This window comes from Aspergillus oryzae, chromosome 3 (genome assembly GCF_000184455.2).
Source record: "Aspergillus oryzae RIB40 DNA, chromosome 3".
Taxonomy (NCBI): domain Eukaryota; kingdom Fungi; phylum Ascomycota; class Eurotiomycetes; order Eurotiales; family Aspergillaceae; genus Aspergillus; species Aspergillus oryzae.
In genome coordinates, this window is record NC_036437.1 from 2,276,464 (window position 1) to 2,302,067 (window position 25,604).

General features: G+C 48.1%; 7 protein-coding genes across 7 annotated transcripts; 2 read left to right on the forward strand and 5 right to left on the reverse strand.

Annotated features, from left to right (window-relative positions):
- Window positions 1-205: 205 nt before the first annotated feature.
- AO090023000872 (pepsin-like aspartic protease) lies at window positions 206-2,314 on the reverse strand (the record flags this gene model as incomplete). The annotated part of the gene is made up of 2 exons (XM_023235801.1): window positions 206-226; window positions 1,082-2,314. The coding sequence occupies 2 exons, from the start codon at window positions 2,312-2,314 to the stop codon at window positions 206-208; spliced, it is 1,254 nt and encodes a 417-aa protein (XP_023090786.1).
- A 2,267-nt stretch (window positions 2,315-4,581) lies between these two features.
- Window positions 4,582-6,847, reverse strand: AO090023000874 (tryptophan synthase; the record flags this gene model as incomplete). The annotated part of the gene is made up of 3 exons (XM_001821321.1): window positions 4,582-6,277; window positions 6,343-6,646; window positions 6,712-6,847. The coding sequence occupies 3 exons, from the start codon at window positions 6,845-6,847 to the stop codon at window positions 4,582-4,584; spliced, it is 2,136 nt and encodes a 711-aa protein (XP_001821373.1).
- Window positions 6,848-7,567: 720 nt separating this feature from the next.
- Window positions 7,568-8,502, reverse strand: AO090023000875 (SDR family oxidoreductase; the record flags this gene model as incomplete). Its single annotated transcript, XM_001821322.3, has 4 exons — window positions 7,568-7,639; window positions 7,701-7,800; window positions 7,876-8,410; window positions 8,466-8,502. 4 exons carry the CDS (start codon window positions 8,500-8,502, stop codon window positions 7,568-7,570), a joined length of 744 nt encoding a protein of 247 aa, XP_001821374.1.
- Window positions 8,503-12,238: 3,736 nt separating this feature from the next.
- On the forward strand, window positions 12,239-13,284 carry AO090023000876 (Zn(II)2Cys6 transcription factor; the record flags this gene model as incomplete). Its single annotated transcript, XM_023235802.1, has 3 exons — window positions 12,239-12,453; window positions 12,511-13,225; window positions 13,279-13,284. The coding sequence occupies 3 exons, from the start codon at window positions 12,239-12,241 to the stop codon at window positions 13,282-13,284; spliced, it is 936 nt and encodes a 311-aa protein (XP_023090787.1).
- A 2,156-nt stretch (window positions 13,285-15,440) lies between these two features.
- AO090023000877 (uncharacterized protein) lies at window positions 15,441-22,443 on the forward strand (the record flags this gene model as incomplete). The annotated part of the gene is made up of 8 exons (XM_023235803.1): window positions 15,441-16,019; window positions 16,072-16,728; window positions 16,791-17,112; window positions 17,175-17,359; window positions 17,489-17,770; window positions 17,887-18,618; window positions 18,738-21,350; window positions 21,406-22,443. 8 exons carry the CDS (start codon window positions 15,441-15,443, stop codon window positions 22,441-22,443), a joined length of 6,408 nt encoding a protein of 2,135 aa, XP_023090788.1.
- A 508-nt stretch (window positions 22,444-22,951) lies between these two features.
- On the reverse strand, window positions 22,952-24,359 carry AO090023000878 (uncharacterized protein; the record flags this gene model as incomplete). Its single annotated transcript, XM_023235805.1, has 3 exons — window positions 22,952-23,262; window positions 23,323-24,088; window positions 24,219-24,359. The coding sequence occupies 3 exons, from the start codon at window positions 24,357-24,359 to the stop codon at window positions 22,952-22,954; spliced, it is 1,218 nt and encodes a 405-aa protein (XP_023090789.1).
- A 579-nt stretch (window positions 24,360-24,938) lies between these two features.
- AO090023000879 (uncharacterized protein) lies at window positions 24,939-25,529 on the reverse strand (the record flags this gene model as incomplete). Its single annotated transcript, XM_023235806.1, has 2 exons — window positions 24,939-25,046; window positions 25,125-25,529. The coding sequence occupies 2 exons, from the start codon at window positions 25,527-25,529 to the stop codon at window positions 24,939-24,941; spliced, it is 513 nt and encodes a 170-aa protein (XP_023090790.1).
- Between the last annotated feature and the right edge of the window lie 75 nt (window positions 25,530-25,604).

Here is a 25,604-nt window from a genome sequence, read left to right on the forward strand (position 1 = left end):
TCACCGCCATCCGAGTAACCATCACATAAACTATCGCCCAGTAAAGGCAAAGTAATCTATCTAAGCTTTTCCCAGGTGGGCCCGGTTAAGGAGATCTGATAACCATAATTCCATATAGTCGACTCAGGTTCCACATAGTTCAACCTCAAGATCACAAGGCTGACAGACCTCGTATATAAGTAGACGATCAGTGCAGAAGATACACTTAATATGTAACAGTTGGTGTCTGGGGTAGATATAACTGGCTCATTGATCCCTGCTTAGTGCCGACACTAGCCTCCATGATCTCGATAGCGTTACATCTGCTGGGATATAAACTATGCTGCCTGAAATGTAATGACTTGTCGAGCTTGAGCAGTCGGTGACTGACGGGGTGTGACTTGGTGAATGTAATAAGAGGGGCTTGTAGAGGCTCTTGCTTGTGTTTCTTATGTTGTATGTGGAAGGTTTGAATTTTCTAGGATGCAGCGACGTCTAATTAAGCGAGTTCTTATCTTGGTGGCACCTCTGTGGTCAAGGGCTATGTGCTAATTACGGGGATATTGGGACTTCAGACAGTTGAGGTGTAACAGTTTCTTTGAGTAGAATTGTCCGGATAAAAGAATGATTGTTGTCCGAACTGAGAAGTATCTATTTACCGATGTTGAGACGGTATAGTTCGAATATATAGTCCTAGACTAGGGACATCGTACGTGCATGCGAGGTATGTCCCAGGAGGCCGGATGATAGAGGCGCCAAGGTACTGACAGGAGAATATACAGAAAGCCTTCAGAACGATCGCAACTGCAGCGGCTGATGCCATGGTCGCCATGTTCTAACGGGTACTGGGTCGGATAGTAGTATTATATATGCAAGAAATAGTAGCGAACCTATTGAGACTCACGTGATCACACTAGGCGAGCCAAAGTGTGCACAGAACGACCATCAAGGCAGGCAGATAATGCACGCCGGTCTTCACGCCAGCAGAGGTAGCTTCTGTCGCACTTGAGCTCGCGGCGGCAGCAGTAGCGGAGTCAGCCTTGTCGGTTCCAGTAGCAGTGGTAGTTGTCGTAGATGCCTTTGCGCTGGAGTTCCCACGCACCGCAAACCCGACGCGGTCTTGGTCGAAGTCAAACACCGTATACACGTTCTTGAGGAAGACATCGCCCACAAGCCATTCGTTGTCACCGAACATCTGGTGGCCGATGATCGTCGAAACACAACCCGACCCGTACTTCGAACCGACATAATCCTTGGGAGAAATTGTATAACTCTTGCCCGAAAAAGTAAGTTCAACTTTGGCAGTGGAATTGCAGGGAATAACGAAGTTTTCGTCCCCCGAGGCACTGGAGCCTGGAATCAACTTATGCAATGCGGCTGCATCCTTCGGTGGGATCAGAGCGTAGGATGTGCCGGTGTCGATGATGGCCGTTTTGTTGACGAAGTTGCAGGCATTGCCATCCACGCTGGCATCGTCCAGAGGGATGGTCCATCGATTGTTACCGCTGAGAGCGTCGGTGTACGAAATGTTCCCGGTAAATTTAGTCTTGTCGACGCCACCAAACGTCACAGCACCATCCTTCCCTCCGTCGGCAGCGCGAGAGAGACTGAAGCTGACAATGTTTGACTTGAGGGATTTCTGCTCTATGACGGCTTCCATGAACGAGGGACCGTACGATCCCTCCTCAGCGCGGCCAAGGCCGATAATTCCATCCATGGGGTAATTCTGAAACTGGTCCGACGCATTGGAAGCCAGTCCGAACAACATGCGCACATCCATACCAGCAATCGAGAAAGTATCATTTCCGAGGACGCCACTAACCTGCCCGGTTCCATAACCCACGCCCCATTCCTTGTTGGTTAGTAGGAGACTTGTCGAAGCGTGTTCACCAAATGTGTTGTGCAATTTGCAGGAATTTGTTGTGCAGTCCGACCCGAAGAGCCATGTATTGACACCACCGGAGTCCAGCATCATCCACATCTTCTGACCTTGAGAGCCAACTTTGACCGCTGCAAAGTAGGTATAGTCATTTCCGCCTTGGTTGAGCGCGGCCGTATTGGGTGATGTCGGATCATCTGATAACATAATCTTGAAATTGTTGTCACGGCGAAAGGCGGCCCTTTTGATGTCCAGGGTTAAAATATCATCCCCGGTGGCTGATTCCGGTTCATCCTTCACATCCTCTGACGGCAACTCATATGGGAAAAAACGACGCAGTAGCTTATCACTAGCGGCATCGGTAACAGGATCACCAAGCTCTATGTGGTAGGGCACAAATGCCGTGACACTAGCGTAAAGAGATGATGTAGCGAGAAGACATCGTAAGAAACGCATGACTTTATGTCAATTCTTCTAAAAAGAGAGGAAAGCGAACGGGCGCATTCGTGGGAAGAGACCGACAAGCGGCAGTCAGGTTGAAAGAAGATGTCTGGGCTAGTATTCGATAAGGAACGAAAGATGATAATCAAGTCTTATGCAATACAAACTCGGAGAACGCTGTTTCTATGAGCAATTAATTGAATAAGACCCGACCAGACCAGCGGTTATAAATAGAACCCGAACAGAAGACAAACCGCGGAGGGAGAAGAATGCTTCGTGAAAAAACTGTAAGTAAGAAAGAACAAAGCCACATGCAAAGGAAGGAAGAGAGAAAAGACAAGCAATGCAGCCAACAGACCTGAAGTGAATGGTATTATGCAGCGATAGCCATGAGGGGAAGGACGTATAAAGAGCCGGATGCTACAGGCATGGATAGGAGTCCCAAAGTTGTATTACACAGAGGAGGACCCATCCTCCATCATTCAGGAGCAAATAGTAGTCGGGGGGCTTCAACGGCCAAGCTCTTGGGTCTTCATGAGTGGCTCTGGTCGGAAACCGGCGCTGCTCTAGGCCCCGATCTACAGCTGGACCGAACTTCTTCCATGGCTACCAAGTGGAGCTGAGTGAGGGGAGACATTGAGACAAAAAAGAAATATTCCCAGTTGATCCCCTGAATTGGAACCTTGATTTTTCGGGTCATTGCATCATTGGATCCCCAAGGTGATCAGCGGTGGTGCGAATGAAAAGCGAAGACAAAGAATATGGGGAATGGATGGATGCAACTTCCACACATACATTAGTCTGCTCACATTCCCTCTTGGGTGGGTAGATTGTGTTTGAACATGTCGAACTATTTGTACGAACCACATCAGGGGCAACCTCTTTTTTTCCCAGTGAGCCTCGGAAGTGTTTCAAATCTCCTCTTGGCATGACAGCTACCGATCCACTCGCTCAAGGCAACTCTTGAACTGGGTTAACGTGTAAATAGGAGAATTCTGATGGTTTTCCTTCCCCCCTTTGAGAGGAGTCGAAAAAAAAGAAAAAAAAACAACCGGTTGATCTGTCTCTTTGTGTGCAGGCGTTGATCGATCCGATTCACTGCGATAATTGAAACGACGGGGATGTTTGGTCGCAACCAAAGTTCTAGACTGCAAGCTGACGCACTCTCGGGCGCCCCACTGCCCTCTTTTTTTCGCCACGATTTCAATGTGACTGTGTAAGGGTTATACACGGCATTAAGAGGCGTTTGTTATACGTACACGAGTGGCTTCGGTTCTTTTGTGGCTGCTAACGTAATGTCAGGCACTGGCTGAGTGTCTCCACGATGGGCCCATCGCTGGAACCTCTGTCCAACATACTGCTCCAAATGTGGTATCGGGGCGGGTGGGATGCCATCTCCGTACCCCAGTCATGATAATTAATTGTGACATCGTAGTCGTCAAGCCGGCTTCAGGATATCTTCTGTGATAGAGTACGGGCCGTGCTCTCATCCTCCTGGGTGGAACACAAACACATTTCGAGAAGAAGACAAAGAATGCCGATCATGCAAACACATCCGAATAGGTCCGTTCTTGCATGGCAAACCTTGAAATTGGTATTCTCAGGCCAAGACGACCTGATCAGTAGTCGTGCATACGAAGTAAGTGAGCAGTTGTTTTCAGCAGGTCCCTTGCCGATTTCATAAGCTGTTTCAGTCACTTTTCAGGCGCTCGCCGAGTAGCCCGTGCATCCCGTACAGAATCCTTAGAGATGCCTGTCTTGCTCTCCCAGCGGAGTATCCTGGTTTCCCAGGTTGGCTCCTACTCATACCACGTGATATCACACGTACGGAATAGCATCGGTAGACTTTGGATCTTGTAACTCCACTCTCTATTTTTATATCATCACGAAGCCCAGAAGGAATGTTTTGATACCATTCTATTAAAATAGATTCTCGGCAGATCTAGGTGAGACCAGGTGAGACACTCTAAATAAAGGAAAAACACTAGTTGGTGGCTATTATACACAAAGTTGTTCTAGTGTAGGATTTATACTTTCTCGCACGTATCAATCCTATGCAAATTTGGGTTATGTTAGGCATTTGGATTCTGAACTAGTGCTGATTTTATTCTTTCAGACGCAGGGTCCTTACTGGGAAGTAGCGGGAAAAGATTTGCGAAAGGGACTGATTTGCCCCCCTTGCTGCGAATAAAAGTGAGTGGAGAAAGCACCAAGACAAATTAAAATTCAACGTCTCAAGCTATCAGAGTATGGTTATTCACCATCTATAAGACTGTAGGCGTTCAAAATCTCAAGTCCCATCCGATAACAGGCCCCAACCGTGGCAGAGCAGCAGCAACACTTTGAACATCCTTGTCGCCTCTGCCACTAAGATTCAGGACAATGTCCGTTTCCCCTTTCTTCATCGTTTTGGCTAGTTCCATGGCGCCAAATACGGCATGCGAGGACTCCAAAGCCGGGATAATACCTTCATGCTCTGCCAATGCCCGGAAGCCGACTAGAGCTTGGGCGTCTGTGGCAGCAATAAACCGAGCCCGCCCGCTGTCTTTCCAAGAGCTCAACTCTGGTCCCACGGCTGGATAGTCCATACCAGCAGAGATAGAGTGCGTTCCAGAAACCTGACCATGTTCATCCTGCAAAAGATAGGTGTAGACTCCATGAAGCACACCCTTACTGCCCGCAGAAAGCGTTGCTGAATGATGAGACGTATCGAGACCATCTCCACCAGCTTCCACGCCTAAAAGCTGGACGCCTGACTCATGTAAAAAGGGATAGAACATGCCAGATGCATTGCTGCCACCTCCAACGCATGCAACAACAGCATTGGGAAGCTTGCCAACGGATTCTTTCATTTGTTGTTTGGTCTCTTCGCCAATCACAGATTGAAAGGTGCGTACAATTGTTGGGAAAGGATGTGGTCCAACAACAGAACCAAGGATATAATGTGTATCCTCGAGGTTAGTAACCCATGCCCGTAGAGCTTCATTAACGGCATCACGTAGAGTACAGCTTCCCGTTTTACTGGTAACAGCCACTACCTCGGCACCAAGAAGCTTCATACGGAACACATTCAAGGCTTGCCGACGGACATCCTCAGCACCCATATAAACGGTGCACTTCATTCCAAACTTCGCACACACAGTTGCAGTTGCGACTCCATGTTGACCAGCACCAGTTTCAGCAATAATGCGAGTTTTAGTCAGCCGTCGAGCCAGAAGGATCTGACCCAAGGCATTATTGATCTTGTGGCTTCCAGTATGGTTGAGATCTTCTCGTTTAATCCAGATATTCGCACCGCCGACATGTTCAGTAAGCCGTTTTGCAAAACAGAGAGGGCTGGGTCTACCGATATAAGGGTAGTAGGAACGGTATTCTTCCCAAAAACTAGGATCCTGTCGTACTTCCTCGAAGCCTCTCTCTAGCTCGGCGAGACAACCCATCAGGGCTTCAGGAACGTATTGACCGCCGAACTCACCAAAGCGCGACGATTGTGCAGCGGAGTGAATTGTGTCGAGTGGATCGATCAGTGACAGGCTGTTGGGAGTAACATTTTCGGCGAGGATGGCTTTTGGCTGCGGAACAGGCGAAAGTGGCTGGGTCAGCATCTCCTGTGAATCTCTTCCATGATTTCGCCCGGTGATACTCGATAGATACTGTTCGACATGCTTAGCTGCTTGGCCAGTAGGTGCCTCGCGTAATGTGGTGATTATTTGACTGCCAATCACACAACCTTCGGCGATGTTATGTACAGACAAGAAATGTTCGCGCGTACTGATACCAAAGCCAATCACGGATGGTACATCTCCAGACCAAGTATGGACCCGGCTTAGAAGTTCAGGAAGGTTCAAGTTTAGTTTCTTAGTTGCACCAGTCACGCCCATTCTTGATACAACATAGATGAACGAATCGGCTATACTGCACAGGAGTTTCATGCGAGAATCGGAGGTGGAGGGAGCAATGAGGGGAACGTAAGAAAGCCTGCAGGTGATGTTTCAGCACAATCATTGCTCCATGCAAGATTATAGTAATAGGCTCATACTAACCCATTGCTCGCGCAGAGTCTTCTGAATCGAATGGCTTCCTCAAGAGGAAGATCCACGATTACAAACCCGTTGACACCCGCCTCTTTGCAGTCTTCCAGCATGCGTTCCTCACCGTAACGCAGTATCGGGTTATAATAACCCATTAGCAGAACGGGAATCTGGAGCCCTCGATGCCTTGCTTCGCGCACTATATTCAACACAGACGAAATTGTCACGCCATTGGTTAGAGCTTTCGCATTGGCTTCCTGGATGATTGGACCATCTGCAATTGGGTCGGTGAATGGGACACCCAGTTCGATCATATCTAGCAATTTCCCACAGACTTAGATACTATATATTGACAGACCGAGGGCGATAACCAATACATACCGGCACCACCATTCGCCAGGCCAAGGAGAATATCTACTGTCTCTTCGACAATGGGATATCCTGCGGTAACATAGGCCCCCAAAACAGCGCGGTTCTGCTGCTTCGCATATGAAAATACTTGCTTAATCTGCTCCATTGTGAAAGAGGGGAGCACGATGTGAGATTTCAGGATATGAACAACGAAGTGAAGGGAGGAAGATGAGACGGCGCGGATGAAAAGAGGATAGCCGAGGGGAACAGGACATCACCGAGCTGAAGAAAGAAAGCGCTCTAGAATAAGAATGTCTGGCTAACTCCATGACTCACCTCGCTGGATTTTTTTTTGTGCGCTGATATCTAAATGGTGACCAGATAAACCTGGTGGGTTCCTTGAGATCATTCGTTGCGTCGAGTATTGTTTCTCCCCGCTGACAAAGCGGACACGATTTAACAAGATGAATCATCAATAAAAAAAGCCCTAGCAGCCAGACAAAATAACAGCAGAGCTTTACTTGCAGAGTTTTAAGATGGCTTCTTTCCAGTATCATTCTCTACCAGGCTTTGGGGAGTATTGCCGTGAGAACCTCGGATTCAGTGGGTCTTGTGCCATAAAGGACTGGTTGGTCATTACCGGCCAAAGTAAGTCCTGCACATCAGGATAATTTATTTATAATTGATTTCATGCTATAGACCTACTGTACAGCTTTGCCAGGCAAGAAAGCAAATTTAGAGCCTGGTCCTTTGACTACCCTATTTTCTATTGCATTATATACCGGATCTAAGCAAAGTAAACTGAAATACCATCCTCACAGGATTTCCATCCAAGATAGCTCTTCTTTACCACTACCAATCTAGATTATCCGACTTTATCTCTGGCCTACCAGGGGACTCTGTCGCCGAGATAGTTAACAAACTTGCCAGATGTAGTTGACTTTTGTGCCTCGTTGATCTTGAAAGAAGTCAGCCCTGCCATTCAAAAACGACGAAGATGAATTATGCTTTATACACACCTGCTTGATAATTCCTTGGACGCTCTCTTGAACGGTCAATGGAGCCTTTTCTAATCCAATGGATTGCGCACTACGACTACCCATGTCTGTTTGGACAAGTCTGATCAAAGTTAGCATGCAAGAAACTATCCTGAAGTCACTAGAAAAGAAGAATGATCGTAGGATTAGAACCTACCCAGGGTCGACTGATAACGCGATCAGATGCTTGTGCTCTGCATCAATTTTCCTGACCAGGTAATTGCCAGCCACCTTGGACATTCCATAGGCCGTCGCCAGGGACGGAAGGCGCTCCATCTCACCGAAGCTGGCCATTAAAGTAGAGGTATAGACAAACTTGGGCTGACTGGCATTCTGCAACAATGGTGCTGTGGCCCTGAACAGCCTCAGTGGTCCGAGGGCATTCACGTCAAAGTGAGAAAGCACGTCCGCATCAGTCATGTCCACCACAGGGCCCCAGTGGTTGCAAATTCCTGCATTGGAAAGGACAATGTCGATATGTTCAATGTTATGCTGCGTTTGTATTTCGGAGATTGCCTCGGTGGCGCTCGATGGGATGTCGAGGCTGAGCGAGACGAGAATCAACTGGGAGCCAGGGCCTTTTTGCAAAGCACGTAGTTCTTCTGTGTTCTCAGCTGAGACATCTCGGATGGCTGCAATGACAGTGGTGTCCTCCCTCGCAAGGTAGTGCGCTGCCAGACCTTTCCCAATGCCTGTATGGTGCCGTTAACTCCGGTACACGATATCTAAAATACGTTGTTGGCTCACCTCGATTCGCTCCGGTAATAAAAATAACCTGGCCCATCTTGAGATTCGCCGAAGTTAAGTAATATGAGACTTGGATAGTTTAGTCAGGGAGAGGCAGTGTTTAATCAGTTATCCACAGGTCACCAGTCATAACCTGGAACCAAGACAGGATTATATATTATGACCGAGCACTTCGGACTAAAGGTGGGGGCCGTCTGTCACGGCGGATTAAATCCAGCTTCCGGTCAATCCAGAAACCCGACCAAGTTTCCATCACCAAGACTATATATCAGCCAATCGAATTCTAGTTATTAGGTTCCACTATAGTTTCTACAATGGGGCGCGTCTATCCCTCCTTCACCGATGATTTGACTGTTACTTTATACCTTCATTCGACATATCCATTTTCAACCTCATAGTCAGCGCCGCATCCACTGCTACCGCCCTCAACTGAAGTCTTCCTCGATTTCGCCCCTAGACAGCTTTCCGAACCTCTCCCGCCAAAAGCTCCATCTCTCATAAAACCCACCCCTTCCTTTCCGCAGTGAGCGCCCTCTGCCTGAAACACCAATACCAGAGTCCTTGTCGTACTTGTCGTCCCAGTAGTGCATCTGTACAGCTAGAGTCTCTATCCACACCGCTGCAGCAGGAAGAGATATCTCTAAAGAATTTGCTAGTAGTTCTTTCTTCGGTAGCACATACAGCGTCTCGGAACAGAGGACGAGAACATCGACGAGCTTATCATGGTATTCGGGGAATTTGCATGCGCAGAACAGTGGCGGGCTCCATAAGTTGCCAATGTCTCCTCTGATAACATGGTGATAGCGTAAGAGAGGCCACTTGCTCGGCGGCTGTATGTATATTTATATTGTTGGCGAATAGGTAGAAAAACGACAGATCGGTAAGGGGTGTATTCGTCTTCTTCTGAGAGTTGGAGCATTTCTGAAAGGGTATGTTTTCAGTTGACCATTCATGATGTTTGGTCAATGTGGCATATTGTTGGCTGTCAGGAGTAAGTTCGTGATAGTAGGATGAGCAGCCTGATATCATGGTCTCCTTTCTAATTGCGTTATCCTCCAGTCATAGTAATCGATACACAGTAACCACAGGCCACGTTCCACATCAACATGACTTCACCTCAACTGAACCAATGAGGAGCTGAGTACGACCTGGACTTGCAACGCATCGCGAAAATCCACTTTTCCTCCAAAGCCAATGAGGAGGGATTCCTTAGATCTCGTCCCAAAGGAGAGGACGCGTTTTTCTTCCGTCATCGTTGTTGAAGGGATGCCTGGATACTGGTCATGGTTGGCCTTAGGCGAAGATGTACAACGTCAGATAGCGCGTAATAAGATATCACGTCATGCGTGTGACACGACAGGGCATTAATAGTGAGAATATAATGTTCTGGCTTGTTTTAGGATGATATATCAGTAATCCTTCCCTTTGCGTATCCATCAACGGTACCAATGAATAGGAGCCTGAGGCCCACTTCCGAGTCTGCAAAGCTTGATAGCATAAACGCTCGTCTAGGAGACATTCACTGTCTTTGCGCTTGCGTTAAATGCCCACAACTTGTAAAGGATCAGGACACGATACAGTCAGTATTAGGATGTGCAGGGTCAAGCAATACTTGGTGGAAGCTGTACCATCGATATTTTGTGAGTGCTCAAGTAACCCAGACATAAGGATCACTTCTGTAATTGTCGAACTCGGCAGTACCAAGCATTTTTCAAGCATAAAAATATAGACATTCAAACACTAAAACCATGTATGTTTATATGTTTGTTTGTAACGTTCTCTTGCCGTTTCAAGCCCGAACTGGCGCCGCTTTTTGCTCAGTGGGCGGCCTGGATCGTGGGATGAGTATAAAAGTGCGTGTCCTGAGTGATTCCGGTATGCTCCGGGAGCGATCCAAATCCAAAGAGAAACTGAGCGCTTGCCTGAGCTTACAAAGCACTGGTCATGTGACCCAAATAGAGTCCCCATACCTCACCTTAGCCCCGCCCGTTATTTTCCCGGCCCTCTACAATCATCACCCATGGCCCCCATTGTATGGATTTTTTTTTGTATAGCCCCAAAATAAAGATGTCTATACCCTTGAGCACCAACGGCATTACTCCAGTGTTTTATTTGGAAACAAGTTTGGCTTACGTCTATAGAACGCTCTACCACCACTTGAAGACCCACACTAGGACGGTGACTTAATTCACCGCCCAAGAGTAGGTTCACCGCTTAGGATTGAATTCACCGCCCAGCTAATCTACCATTAAAGTTGAACGAAGTCAAGTAAAACAAAGACTTACGTACAAGAAATTGTCTTTGGACGATCTGCATTGCACAATACAGTTATAGTGTGTTGTTGAAGAATTGGCCCATCCTTGGTGATTAGGTGTAGCTTGGCTGACTGATCATTGCGTTGAACAAACTAGAACGTTTCTGTAACGGAACTCACACAGATAAGGGAACTGATGAGGCTGTTCGGTTTTAATGAGCCTGGTGCTAAGTACATCCCCTGAAAGGAAATGAGCCATTTCGGATTATATTTCCACCTGGGCCGGGTGTGGCTAATTTGACCTTACCGTAGCCCGTGGTAAATACTCCTTCCTCCACTTTGGCGTAGTGAAGCAATCTTAGCGCCTTCTTATTCAGGTATTAAGGTTCGACTTAGAATTGCCTATATAGTGGGTTTCCTCCAGTCATACGGCTGCCGTAGTGGTGGGTCATGAAGCGTGAGTCTGGACCAGTCGTGTCTCTCTCCGTCTGCTGATTTGTGAGGCGTAATTTTCGAAATCCCTTGTTGTAATGAGTGGAATCCTACTATTTTCGACCACTTTACTCCGGAGAAGTAGTTGATAGGGTGATAAGGTGGGGGACCCATCACGGACCTTTCCGCCCGATTGTATCATCATATAGAGTAGTTAAATGGTTATACGAGGTAGATAAGGGGGGATATTGCAGATCAATTAGGTACAGTTTATGAAACTCAGTTATATAGCCTGGTTCTCAGAGTGGTCGATAACATTTCGTTATGACTCACCTTGTTGCTATACATGATTATTTGTCAGACTTGCCAGATTCCATTTTGTATACCAGAGGACTCCTCTATATGTGGTGTGTATCTGACGCCTTTCAAGGTACCTTGTTCTGGCCACCCTGCCAATCTGCCGAAGGCACTGGCAGTTAGATCTGCGTGGGGGCCAAAGGCTCCCCCCCACCCTACCCACTCCCAGCTCGTACTAAAGTGGATATAATAGGATCCTGGACTACCCTTCCAGGCCTAATCTTTAAGCGAACTGCTCCACAGGGATCACGATCTTTTCACACCCCATCTCAGTAATAGTCTTATGTGTGCAACTGTGCGCACTATTCGGCAATTACTGACCACTAAAATCTGCGCTGCATTGAACCGAGCCGTGTCCTTTCCGCTAACATGTGTTACACTAGCATACAACCGCGCTGAAGAAGTGGCCAGAGGGAGTCCGATGCTCGGAGAGGGCCGTTAGATGCTCGAATGAGCGGGCCCAGAACCGCCTGCAAGTGTCTTGCAGGAATAGTTTCTGCAGAAATAGTGTCTGCGAACCTTGTCGACCATGTCTGCAGTCTCGATGCAACATCCCGCTAGGTGGCCGTGAAGAAGACGGGAAGATGCTAGGCCGGATTTGATCAACAGAACCCCGTCAGACAATGCTACAAGCCTTCCTATTTATTCTCCCTTCGCTGCGTGGGGACCACCCACCCCCGCAATATGTCCACGGGCTTCGCCTCCAATGTTTCACACGTTCAATCTGGCCATGCCAGCGCGGCATGGTCCTGATCAACGCGCTTCAAGCTCGGCATTGACATCCAAACAACGACAGAAAGTATCGCGGGCATGCGATCGATGCCGTACCTTCCGCACCAAGTGCGGGGAGAAGCCGTGCCCACGCTGTGTGCTTGATAAAGTCAGATGTACGTGGACCTCCAGTCCAGCCGCCAGGCAAAAGTCTAAGACCCTCGTCTCAACCGGGTAAGAAGATCTGGCAGTCGGAGTGGGATAATTACTGATTATTACTTACCGTTGAAGAAGAGAGCACCACCCCGAGCCCCGTCCCAGGGACAGTGTTCGACTCGATGCGTCTCCGGAAATCTCCCTGGCGCCGGTCACCGTCGGCCGACCGCAAATGCCCTCAGCCCCTGCCGGTAGTGCCACTGAGATTATTCCTAATCATGGCCGCGTGAAGCTGGACGAGCACATGGAGCCGCTCAACCGCCCGGCGTATGTCTTCGTCAAAATCGATGCCTTCTTTGCCGATTCTAGGACCACGTCGCGCACCTCCACGCACGGAGCAATGGCGGATCTGAAAACTGCATATCCGGGTCCGTTTCCTGATCTGCCGAATATTGCAGCGTTGGCGGACAGGCAACCTCCCTGCAATGAGCACTTGACGGAGGATCAACAAATGTATTTTCTGAGAATGTTTTGGGAAGCATATCATCCGCTCTTGCAAGTTTCTGATGAAGCGGAATTCCAATCGCTGTTGGATTTGGATCGGCGACAAGATTCCGAGGTTGGGAGATTGACCAAGGCATTGGTAAATTGTATGACGGCTTTAGGAATCCAATACAGCCATGGGGCCGGCCTAACTTCCCGCATCCTGACTTTGCGCCGTTGTGCGGTCAATATCTCGTCAGTAGGGTATGGATATTTCCGTCGCTGCCGCGATTATATCGCCCTTCTGACCGAGCCCACACTCCTATCGATGCAATGCTACGCTCTGATGTCTTTGTATCTCATGAATGTAAGCAATTTCAGGGAGGCCTATAGCCTGCTTGGTACCGCCATCCGTGACAGCCATAGTGTTAATCTCCACGAGGAGCCCAGTGAGCGTCTCCAGCCAAAAGAAAGAATAGCTCAGAAACGGATTTGGTGGTTACTCTTCATGCTCGATATACAATGTTCCCAGCAGCTTGGGAAGCCAGTCGCTGTACAGACTACTACGATAACGTGTGCGTTGCCGTCAGCTGATGAACAAACGACGAGGGCGTGTTGGAAGAACCTGCACATCTCGACCTATTTCGTTCATGCTGTGAAACTCGCAGTGTCTCTTGCCGAGATCCAACGACTGATTTTCACGTCGAAACTATACGAGGATGCCAGCAACGTCACAGCGCTAGAACGGCGAGCGAACCTACTAGCCACATCGCTTGTTTGTCTAGAGAAATGGAGCAATGAACTACCGGATGACCTCCTTAGCCCCAGGAAGAACACGGGCCACACGGAATCTATGTCCACGGCAGAGAGTCCGATAGTGTTAGAGCTCGGAGCACCCAGCTGGCTCCACCACCAACGGGTTTTACTTGAAGTATACTATCATAATGCGTATATTATGCTTCAGCGGCCATTCATCTGTTTCCCACAGCCTTCCAATTCCTCTCCTGTCCACCAGCCACAAACAGACCACCATGCTCGCTGCTCGCTGCAGCACGCCATAACCATGACAATTATCGTCCATGGTCTCTGCTCTTCTTCCGACGTTTTTTTCGGCTCGCCCGCAATCCTGCACCCGCTGTGGAACGCCACGGTGACCATTCTTGGATACGTTGTAGCGAACCCATTCTCTCCTCGATCACGGAGGGCAATTCAGTGGATCTTCAAAGCCTTAGCTGTATTTGAGGCCTTCGCAGCAACCGAACCTTTCGCTGCTCGAGCTGAAAATCTCACACGAGCACTTGTCGCGAAACTGAATGACATATTGACCAACCTGGATGAAAATTCGGAGCAGACGAACAACTGCGGCAGAATCACCCTAGGATTGACACTGCAGCAATCACCCGATACTATAAGCTCAACTACGCCATCATCCGCGAACCCGGTTGACGCACCGGCGGGGTCCCTCGCGGGAGGAGGGCTGGAGCACACTTTTGATAATACATTTTTCACGGACGACAGCCTTTGCTCGTCGATTGGAGCAGTTGAAATTAACACATGGGCAGCCTATCAAGATCATCTTGACCTATGGAGCAGCAGCCACTCAGATGGAGCGCTTGACGCAATAGATGCACTGGGAATAGGCAACACTCCTTGAGAAAAGGGATACACGATCGGCTTCTACGTCCTTTGAAAGAGAGAAGGATAGATAGATATAGATCGATAGAACTTCAATTATAGTCCGATGCAGTAATTCCCGGTCTTTCCGGCCGTACGAAAACCCGTGGCCTAAACTAGATACAGACTCCGACTAGACATTCAGGTTAGCAAGGATCTCAGGGGCTTCCACGAGGTTGCATCTCCAGGGCCGCCGTTCCGTATAGCCACACGTGGCAAAATCTCCGATTCTGATTCACGTCAAGTCAGTCAGATAATGCATCATCTTCCTCTGGCGAACCGGGAGCCAAAGCTAAAGTTTTGTTTATCTTGCTCCTTAATTTGACGATACGTATACTGATAGGATATACAGATTCTTGTACTCCTTCCTGACTGGGTTTAACTTACCCTGCCCTCCCGCGCTAATCCTGAAACGGTCCCTATACGAATGATCTACGGAAGACCCGAGGCCGGAAGCCGCCACTAAGCATGGCTTCTAGTCTGTTCCGTTCCAGAAGGAGTCGTTCCGGAATCCTTCACACCCAATTAGGGAGTGATTTTCTTCATGTTCTTGGAGTATGTTTTGTATGGCATCTTCGAAACCTTGAGGAACGATGCTTCTATCCGCGCCGCCGAATTGGTGGGAATTTCCGATATACACGTATAGAAACGCCTCATGATGATCTTGTTTAGCGTCAGCGGGTAGCGTGCAGTCGGCCAAGTGCCGGTGCTCTGTGTCGGGACGTCAATTTGACAGTTCCCTATGCCTTAACCCAATAGTCACATCTGGTTAGCTGTAGTAATCACGCATCCAGAGGAGGACAACGGGAGGTAGATATACAAATGTCATCCGCGTTTGGCACCATCATCTCCCTCATTGCTTCCCAGGACAATCGATCCCCACGCGGCTTTCAACACTCCGTATCAAGATGCATCAAATTCCTGTTTTCGCCGGCTTGGGTTCTGATGCGCTTTTCTCGGAACGAACTCTGGGAACTGCAGCTGAGGATGCTAGAACATCAGAGGGCCAGATCATCTTACGAGCCTGCCATGACATCTTTGTGAAAGAGATCACCTCCGTCATTCACAGCCAGCGTCTACCCTCAGACATCAAGCTGGAAGACTTCGTGGAGCCGGAAAGCCTCATACGACCCCAGGCGTGTTATCAACGGAATAGCATCATTCAACATGTATCTCTGTACACGATTCAGCTTCTTAGATATTTACGATACTCGACGGAGAAGCCTGGTGTCATCCTTGGTGTGGCTGGATTCTGTGCCGGATTACTGCCTGGTGCGGCGCTGGCCACGTCCAGGAATACCATCGAACTGCTATCTCGGGGCCAAGATTTCTTCTACGTAGCTCTGCATGTAGGCATCCGGATCGAAAGCTACAAGCAGGTTATGATGGGCAAAGAAACCTGTCCACCACATCTGCCCTGTAGTTTGGTCGTCGACGGGATTACGGCCCAGCACGCCCGAGAACTGCTTGAAGAACACAACAGACGAGTATGACTTGTCCATGATCTGAGAGACCCAAGTGCTGATTTGACAATCCTAGTCTCCTGCTTCTTACATTTACTTGAGTGCTATCAACTCCGATACTTGTGTTACCCTGAGCGGTAGAGGTGATCATCTTCAGCAATTCAGCCAAAGCAGTGTGCCCTCCCAATGCAAGATACGGCCAACGAATATTTTTTCCTTGTATCATGACCGTCACCAGCTCGAGGGAGTCCGAAGGGATATACTTCAAGACCTCCGAAACAATATACTCTTGTTCTCAACACCCTTACATCTTATTGCCCCGCTGTTTTCTAATATTGATGGGAAGCCAATTGATTCGGGCCAGCTGGCAACGTTGGAAGAACTCTGCGAGAAGCTCCTTGAGATGATGATCTTAGAGCCGGTGAACTGGGTAGCGGTAGAGGATAACGTACTTGCCGCTATCAAGCAGCCAGCCACCGCTGTGGATGCTTCTTTTGAAATTTTGAATTTCGGTCCTGGTTACGGCATATCAGGAGCCAGATATACCCTCCCAGATAACGTGAACATTGTAGCTGCGTCAATCGTCGAACCACGCCCCTCGCTACAAGACACTACTGGGATGCTGTCATCTAATGATATTGCTATTGTGGGTATGGGTGTGGACCTTCCAGGAGCTTCCAATACCGATGCCCTTTGGCAAAACTTGGCCGAAGGCGTCAATTCTTGCGTCGAGGTGAAGCCCAACGATCTCAAACATCTCCCCCAACTGCTTCCCAACTGACTCGGATTCTGTAGATTCCGTCTTCAAGGTTCCATGTTGAAGACTTTTATCAGAAGAAAGATGGCCGTACTCTAAGAACAAAGTACGGCAACTTCCTAGAAAACCCATTCATGTTCGACAACGAAATGTTTGGTATCTCCCGTCGAGAAGCCCTTTCAATGGATCCACAACAACGAGTCATGCTCCAAACTGCCTATCGAGCACTGGAAGATGCGGGATATGTCCCTGATTCAACCCCGTCATTCTCCAGGAGGACGTTCGGTTGTTTTATCGGAAACGCTACATTGGACTATACCGACAATCTTAGAGACCACATTGATGTCTACTACAGCCCAGGTAAATCCTGTCATGCTTGACTCTTATCGATACCGTGGCAATGCTAATCGCTTCACCTTAAGGAACGTTACGCGCTTTTCAGAGTGGACGGATAAGTTACGTCTTTAAATGGAGTGGGCCATCTATCACTTTGGATACAGCATGTTCGTCATCGATGGTCGCCATTCATCAAGCAGCACGAGCTCTGCAGGCTGGAGACTGTCGGTCGGCATTGGTTGGGGGTGTAAATGTCATCAGTAGTCCTGACGTGAGTAAATCTTTCCACTTTCCTCAGTTTTCATTAGAAAAACGAAAAGAAAAAAAAAAGCAGTCCATGATGCTCTCCAAGCCAATGGAGCCACTTTTCTGAAATCATTATGAACTGACAGCGTCTTAGATGTATCTTGGTCTTGATCGAGCGCATTTCCTAAGTCCTACTGGCCAGTGCAAGCCATTTGATGATTCGGCAGATGGCTACTGCCGGTCTGAAGGCTGTGCAGCATTCGTGATCAAGAAGCTGAACGATGCGATATTGGAAGGTGATCGAATACTCGGGGTTATTCGAGGCATTGAGATTAATCAAAGCGGCAATGCGCATTCCATAACGCATCCTCATTCACCAACGCAGGAATACTTATTTCAAACGTTACTAAAGAAATCCCAGGTTCATCCTCATCAGGTGCGTAATCCCAAGCGGGTAACTTTTACCAGCCGTAGGAATTTCCCTTCTCCGCCAGGCATCCTCCGCTCGATTGCTACCACCAGGTGCTAGCGCATTTACTAACATGTTCACAGATTACTGTGGTGGAAACACATGGCACAGGCACACAAGCCGGGGACCCAAATGAGCTTCTTAGCATTCGCGGAGCATTCTGCAACGGTCGAGATCCAGGGAATCTTCTCCATTTTACTTCTATCAAAGCAAACATCGGCCACTGCGAGGCCGCTTCCGGCGGTGCAGCATTGGCAAAATTACTTCTGATGATGAGACATGGCAAAATACCCCCACAGATATCCCTTAAGACACTTAACCCTAAGATCAAAGACCTTGGCACAGACGGATCCGCTATTGATCGTGACGGTGCTACTTGGCCTCGATCTTCGAGACACCCGCGGCTTGCTCTACTTAACAACTTTGGTGCAGCGGGTTCTAACGGTGCCTTGATACTGCAAGAATACTCTAGCCTCAAAGCTACCCCTCAAAATGAGGAGCAGTGCGAGGCTCACAGCTATATGCTTGGGTTCTCGGCTAGAAGCCACACAAGCCTCCTTGCCTATAAAGATGCGTTGATCTCTTATCTGGAGGCTCCTTCGTTACCGAGTTCTCTTCGTGATGCTGCTTATACTAGCACGGCTCGCCGCCAGATCTATGACTATCGTATTTCTGTTACCGGTTCCACCATACAGGAAATTGTCGACAACTTGAGAAATGCAGATATTTACAACATTCGCGAGTCGGCAAATCCACAGCCACGTGCGGTGTTTGCATTCTCTGGTCAAGGATCACAGGTGAAGCTCTCCATTACAGTACATCTGGATTTACGGAACTAACAAACATTGTAGTACCTAGGAATGGGCCGTGAGCTTTTAACCTCTCAACCCGAATTTAAGAAGGTGGTCCTGGACTGCGACCGATGGTTATTGAGCAATGGATATCCGGGATGTCTCAATGTAATCGCATGCAAAGACGACCAAGAACGGCAATCTCACTCATCTTCGCTACTACAACAATCTCTTCAAACAGCAGTCTTTGTCTTGGAGGTAGCACTAGCACGCCTTCTTATCTCTCTGGGTATTATGCCAACTATTGTGCTGGGTCACAGGTATGCTCATACACCAGATTCCTCTTCTACGGTTCTATAGCTAATTTGGTTACTAGCCTGGGAGAGTACGCTGCCCTAGTCATTGCTGGTGTGATTGATTTGCAAAGTAGTCTGAAACTGGTGGCACATCGAGCAAAGCTTATGATGGAGCTGTGTGAACTTGAAAAAACGTCAATGCTTGCGGTTAACCTCAGTGCAGAGACCGTGAGACGGCACATTGGCAACAGCCCAGAATTTCACGATTTAGCTATATCTTGTGATAACAGTGAGTCTGATTGCGTTGTTGGGGGCCCAATCAGTCAGCTCCAATCTCTGAAAGCAAAACTCGGTACGATGAAGACGCGGTCGAAAATCCTCGACGTTCCAATGGCTTATCATACACACGCATTGGACCCTATATTGGTTCAATTAACGGAAGTCGCTAAGACACTCGAAATCTCATGTCCGAGAATCCCTGTTCTATCCAACGTGTTTGGCCGCGTTATTCAACCTGGTGAAAGAGCTTTCACCTTTGAGTATTTTGCCATGCATTGTCGCCAGACCGTTGCTTTCAACGCAGGCATTCGTGAGCTCTCTAGTAGTGGAATGGGGGCTGAAATCTCCCGATGGATAGAAATAGGGCCTCATCCATCTGTGCTACCAATGGTCAGCACTAGATTGGATAGAGACACTACACATCTTCTACCTTCATTACGAAAAGGAACTCCGGCATCTGCGACAATTGCTAGACTACTATGCCATTTTTACCAAACCACTACCGTGCTGAATTGGCGAAAAGCTTTCGATGAGCGAGCAACCTTAACCACCCTTCCGGTCATGCCGTTCTCAGAGCAGGAATTTGGTATTTACTATCCACGTGAGAGTACTCAGAGAGCCTCGGGTAAGTGTGATCAAAATACTGATTCTCAAACTGGGTACACCTTCCTGTCCAAGATTGTTCAACGTCCATCGGAGACGAATAGGGAGGCCATCTTTGAGACGCCAATTGCGGTCTTCAAGGAATATATTCTGGGTCACCGTGTCTGTGAACAGGCTCTATGTCCTGCATCGGTCTACCACGAGATTGTTCTAGCTGCTTCCAAGTGGATACAGCGGGATCCAGGTGAAGAAGCCACCAGGGCACTTTCGAATGTGCTATATCCAGCACCTTTGCTATATTCAGAAGAATCTTCTGCAATTGTTAGGGTTTATATAAAGCCTGGCGGTGACCACAAGACAAACTATTCGTTCACTGTGGCCTCATACAACGCAGGTTCCGATCCGCAGCAACAGGTGATTCATTGTCAGGGGCAGCTGAAGACACGACCTGCTGCTCATGCCCAAAAGTATGCAAAGCTAGTGCCGCTCATGGAACGGCAAAAGGAACGGTTTTTGCGCGTTGACCAATCGAGCACACAGGTGTTTCTCCGAAAAGCCCTGTATGAAAAGGTTTTTACTCGGGTCGTCACATATTCCGAATTGTATCAGATGGTTCAGTCGGTGCGCATCGACCAAGATGAAGCGCTCGCAGTGTGTCGTTTCCCCAATTCACAAGGAGAGCCTTCAAGGGCGAACACGGTCATGATGGATGTCCTCCTTCATGTTGCTGGTTTCGTCGCCAATCTCAATATTGAGAATGATGAAGTCTGCATCTGCAAGGAGGTCAAATCTGCTACCATGACTCGAAATATCCCCTTCTCAGACACGACGTTCGAAGTCTATTGCAGCAATCTCGAAATCGCAGCTACCAACGTGATCATAGCAGATGCATATGCGGTCGATTCACGAGGCGTCATTGCTGTCTTCAAGGGGATGGCCTTCCAGCGAGTGAAACTAACGAGAATGGCTCAAGCCCTCCGGTTGGCAGCTGCGAGATCTGGTCATTCACATCAATCTGTCCCAATAGAGAGAGCCAAACTAGTAGCTCCAAAACCGTCAGCTCCTAACTCAAAGCCTCCTGATATGCCCGTTGACAAGCAGCCAGCTATCAGAGAGATCATTGCGAGAACTTGCAATCTAGAGGCATCAAACTTAGTTGCGGACACCAGCCTTCACGCCATCGGTTTTGACTCGCTCATGATGATTGAACTTTCGTCCAACCTGTCTTCTAAGCTTCATACCTCAATCGATATATCAGCTCTGGAGGAGTGTAAGACCGTTGAAGACATTGAGCAACTGTGCAGCGATGAGGGCCAATCAGGACCCACCCCTATCTCGGAAGCAGAGACTGTGGACTCTGTCACGATGCCAACAACACCGGCAACGCCTGCAGATAAGCTACTCATTGCGTCCATAACTGCCGAAACATGTGGTGCCCATATTACCTCCGTCAAGTCAGATGTCGAGCTCGAGGCTCTTGGGATTGATTCACTGATGATGATTGAGCTGGAAGCCCGTCTGCAAAGTCCATCGAACTCCAAGAAACTTTCATCTTTGGAACTATCCGAATGCAGAACAGTGAGAGATATTGAGAGATTAGTAGGTCCATATATAGTGAACTAGGCAATAGCAGCTATTTAGAGGCGTACAGTCCGCCCCTGACATGTTCCAGGCAAATATAGATGACGCAAAACCAGCCCAAGTTGAAGTTGAGATTTCTTCTCCTTTATCCCCCCGAATCCTTGGTGAAATAACACAATCTCCAGTACTGGAAGCCGAAAAGAAAGAAGTGCCCGCGTCCATGAAGTTGAGGATTGCGGCGATTCTCGAGTTACAAGAGCAACCCGAAATTGTGCATCTCGCCGAGGACAAGGCCCCCCAAAATGCCCCTCTGTTCCTAATCCACGACGGCAGCGGCATCTGTGTTCAATATCACCGACTAAGACCCTTCAATCGCACGGTTTATGCGATCCACGACCCCAAATTTCTGGACCCCGATTCCTGGTCAGGAATTCCTGCTATGGCTCAATCTTATGCACGGCTTATTGCAAGGACAACGTCCGGTCCTTACATCCTCGGTGGCTGGTCGTTTGGCGGTGTTGTTGCATTCGAGGCTGCTCGAGTGCTAATGGCAGGAGGCTACGCGGTCACCGGTGTAGTTCTCATCGATTCACCGCCGCCAATAAATCACAAGCCGCTCTCTGCGAACATCATCAATGCCGTTACAAAAGGTGATAGAAATAGAGGAGGCCTGGTCGGCGAGACTATTCGCAACCTTGTCAGGGAAAGCTTCAAAGCCTGCGCGGGTATGCTTGGGGCTTTCCAACCCGAGGCTGTGACAAGGACCAGTCGATCGATTCCACGGACTTTCTTGCTCCGATCAAGGGATGGCTTTCATCTAAACACGAGAAATGATAGTCCGGGGTTGGAGAACGATTGGTTGCAGGATCGCTCCGACCCCAGGACTTCTATTGAGGGATGGGAGATGCTTACAAAGGCAAAGATGCCTTATCTGGATATCCCAGGTGACCATTTCCAGGTCTTCGACGTTGCGAATGTAAGTCGGTGGTTACTTCTAAATATCTGGAGACAAGGGAACATGCTAATTTTCACACCATGGAACAGGTACAAGCCGTATCAAAAGCTATCGCTCACGCATGCAGTGAATTAACAAACATCTCTTCAAGTTGAAAGAAACCCATGAGGCTATATCCATTGGAGGGCAAGATGATTACGAGCTGTCAATAGCGGACTTTGCTGAGTCGGGGAATGTTTCGCATACATACTTCTACTGCATTGAATGTGCCTAGGTTTCTTGGCATTTCTAGATTATGTATAACTTTTACGACCTTAAGAAGCTTTATTTTCAAAAGGATTCTGTACATTTGCTTTATCTTGTGGTAGTTTATATTATAGCATGATAAATTTAGAAACTTATGTTGAATCTGTGCTCTCAAGACTTAGAAATATTTCCCAACCATGTCCTGGTTGTAGTATTGTAGTAGATTGGAGTATTTGAGTAAGAGACTCACCGTACCAGTAGCTCTTCTCGTATATATCCTGATGTCTGTTAGACCTGGCAACTTACAGAGGACACGTGATTTCTAGGACGTTCTATTCATGAGGAGCTCTGAGGTGATACATTCTCTCGATCAAGTTCTTAATGTGCCTGGGATCCCTCAGAGGCCACATACGACAACTCCCAAATTGTAACCTGGTGCATAGGGGACCACTTTCTTGATCTTCAGTCCCACGGCTCCTACAAGCTTCGCCCATTGTTCCTCCGATCGCTCCATGGAGCTATGAAACGTCATCATGGTCAGATCATGTTGTGTGGACGCCTCATCCACGCGCTGAGAGGGTAAGACCATTTCATCAAGCAAAATCAGAGAATCTTCCCCCAGAGCCGGGACTAGATTACTAAGAATCTTGATGCTGTTCTCGTCTGTATGGTCATGCAATATCATTCGCAAATAGTAGTACTTGGCACCTGTCTTCCAATCAGTCCTAGACCAATCATGATAACAACACCTTTTTCGTTGTTTCTTACCTATGACAGGCTGTGGCTCGAAGAAGTTATGCGCCATTCGCTCGACATTCTTCGGAACCACCGATTTTGCGTCCTCGATCGGCTCCGGCAAGTCCTGCAAAACCACCCGACCAGGGAGATTTGGAAATCGCTCTAGGAAGGAGACGGTTTGATATCCGGCGCCGCCACCGACATCCACGAATAGGGGCTTATCGGATGGCCAGCCCTTACTTTCCTCGTCAAACGGGTAAAGGTCGAAGCATTTGGGTTGGGATCCGCGTTGTGCTTTCATGAAGTGATTGAAGTGAGCACTCCTCACGGGATCGCCATGAACGAAGGCGAATGTGTGCAAGTCCGTTTTGTGAGCCCTTTGGAAAATGCCGTCGGTGAAACTGGTAGGGTTCTGGTAGCCTGTTTCCGCAAGGTAACGAGGCATTTCTTGATAGGTTGGGTTACACATGTCGAAGTAGACGTACAATCCGGCCTGAATCTCGGGTCTGGCGAGATTGGATGTATATCGCGTCGAAGTAAAGGTGTCTCGGCCTGCTTCTTTAAGCACCCCTAGCGACGCTAGATAGCGTAGAACACGACCTGTCTTCCTAGTTAGAATTTCTGGGGCGCATTGAGCACTGTGGACTGAACTGGAGTTTCGGTACTTGCCGAGAAGCAACGGGTCTGCAGAGTGCTTGGCTGCTAGGTGATGGACAGTCGAGGGCTCTGCATTGTCAAGGATATCATTGAAAAGGTTCAAGTCAAGAGCCGTGCGGATTGCAGCAAAGTGAAGATTCTAAGCGACATTATTTTTTTTTAGCTTTTGAGGACAATAACTAGCAGGGTTAGGGGAAGCAAGACTCGAAAGTCTGGCAAGAGAAAGTTGAGGTACTTCTGCAAGTGCGATAGTTCAGGATAATTCATACCATGTGTATCACTCTCTGCATAGCATCCTCGGGGGTCTCGATGCTGTATTGTAAGTCTCGCAAGGTGTCTAGGAGCTTTTTGCGCTCCACATAATTGGCTGAAGCAGCCTCCTGCTGTATCTTCGCGATCAGGCTTTCCATGGTGTACAGCTTTCCCAAAACTTGGTTAGGTAGAGAAATGTAAGGAGTCTTCTCTCTTAATAGTATATTATGATAGACATATTTTGTAATTGCCTGTACAATTAGCGGGCTGGCAAGCATTCACGGAGAACATGCAGATCTGTCTGTATGTGACCAATCGGAACCTCATTACATTCGAAGAGATGTAATCCAAAGGCATGGGAAGGCGAATGCATAATTCGAAGCAGTTTGCTGTGCCTTTACGAAGCTGTGAGTGGTCGTAGGAGATACTGTACATCATCGCTTTGCCTTCCCAAATGCGAAGGAAGAACAAGCAAGCTGATATTCCAGAATGGGATACTCCGGAAGGGGGATATTCCAGATGGGGATATTCCAGATGGAGATATTCCAAAAGGAGGTATTCCAAAAGGAGGTATTCCAAAAGAAGATTATTCCAAAAGGGGAAATGGAGCGACAACGGTACGGGCCGGATGATCCCTTCCATATCAGATTGGGTGTCTGTGCTGTATCAAGATGAAAGTAACTAATTAACTATAATCGAGTAGTAAGATGCTGGGTTTCTCTGTATTTTTTGTCGTTCTAAAGGCCTTTGATGCTCGGTTTGTTATCAGAATCTTTTCTTGGCAGTCTAGTTCGCAAAAGTTTATGATTTTTTTTTGAAAGAATATGAAGTAAGGAAATGTCGACCTTGAGGATTTGATTTTAGAAATAAAACAATTCATATACAGTATAAAACTCTTAAATTAAACTTCAGCGCTTCCGAACCTGAGCAATTTCCGATTTCAACCCAGAAGAGATACCAATAACAGTCTCCTCGTCTGCTCTAGATAGCTCACTGATTTGGACGGATCCATTAGTATTCAAGCCCTTCTCTGCAGCCTTGGACTTAGCAGCTCTTGTAGCTGCTGTGACATCCTCGAGCAGATATTGGAGCTCTGCATTGGTCGGGTTGGGTCCAGCAGAGAGGTCTGCTTCTCTATCCCAGCGCTCCTTCGCGGCCCAAAAACCGTCAACTGACCGCCGAGTCCAGAACGAACTTTTCATTTTGTTTACAGCAAACTCCCAATCCGTCGTATATTCTTTGAAGAATGGCTTGTAGCCTAGCAGACCCCCAAGCCACCGGCCAATAACCACACTGGCCCAGTAGCCAAAGAAAAGCCGAAAGGGCATCCATGCCGGTGCTGGAGTATAATGCCCGCCTGCATCGAGCATCTATGATCAATTAGTGGTTGTGTTCTATATTCC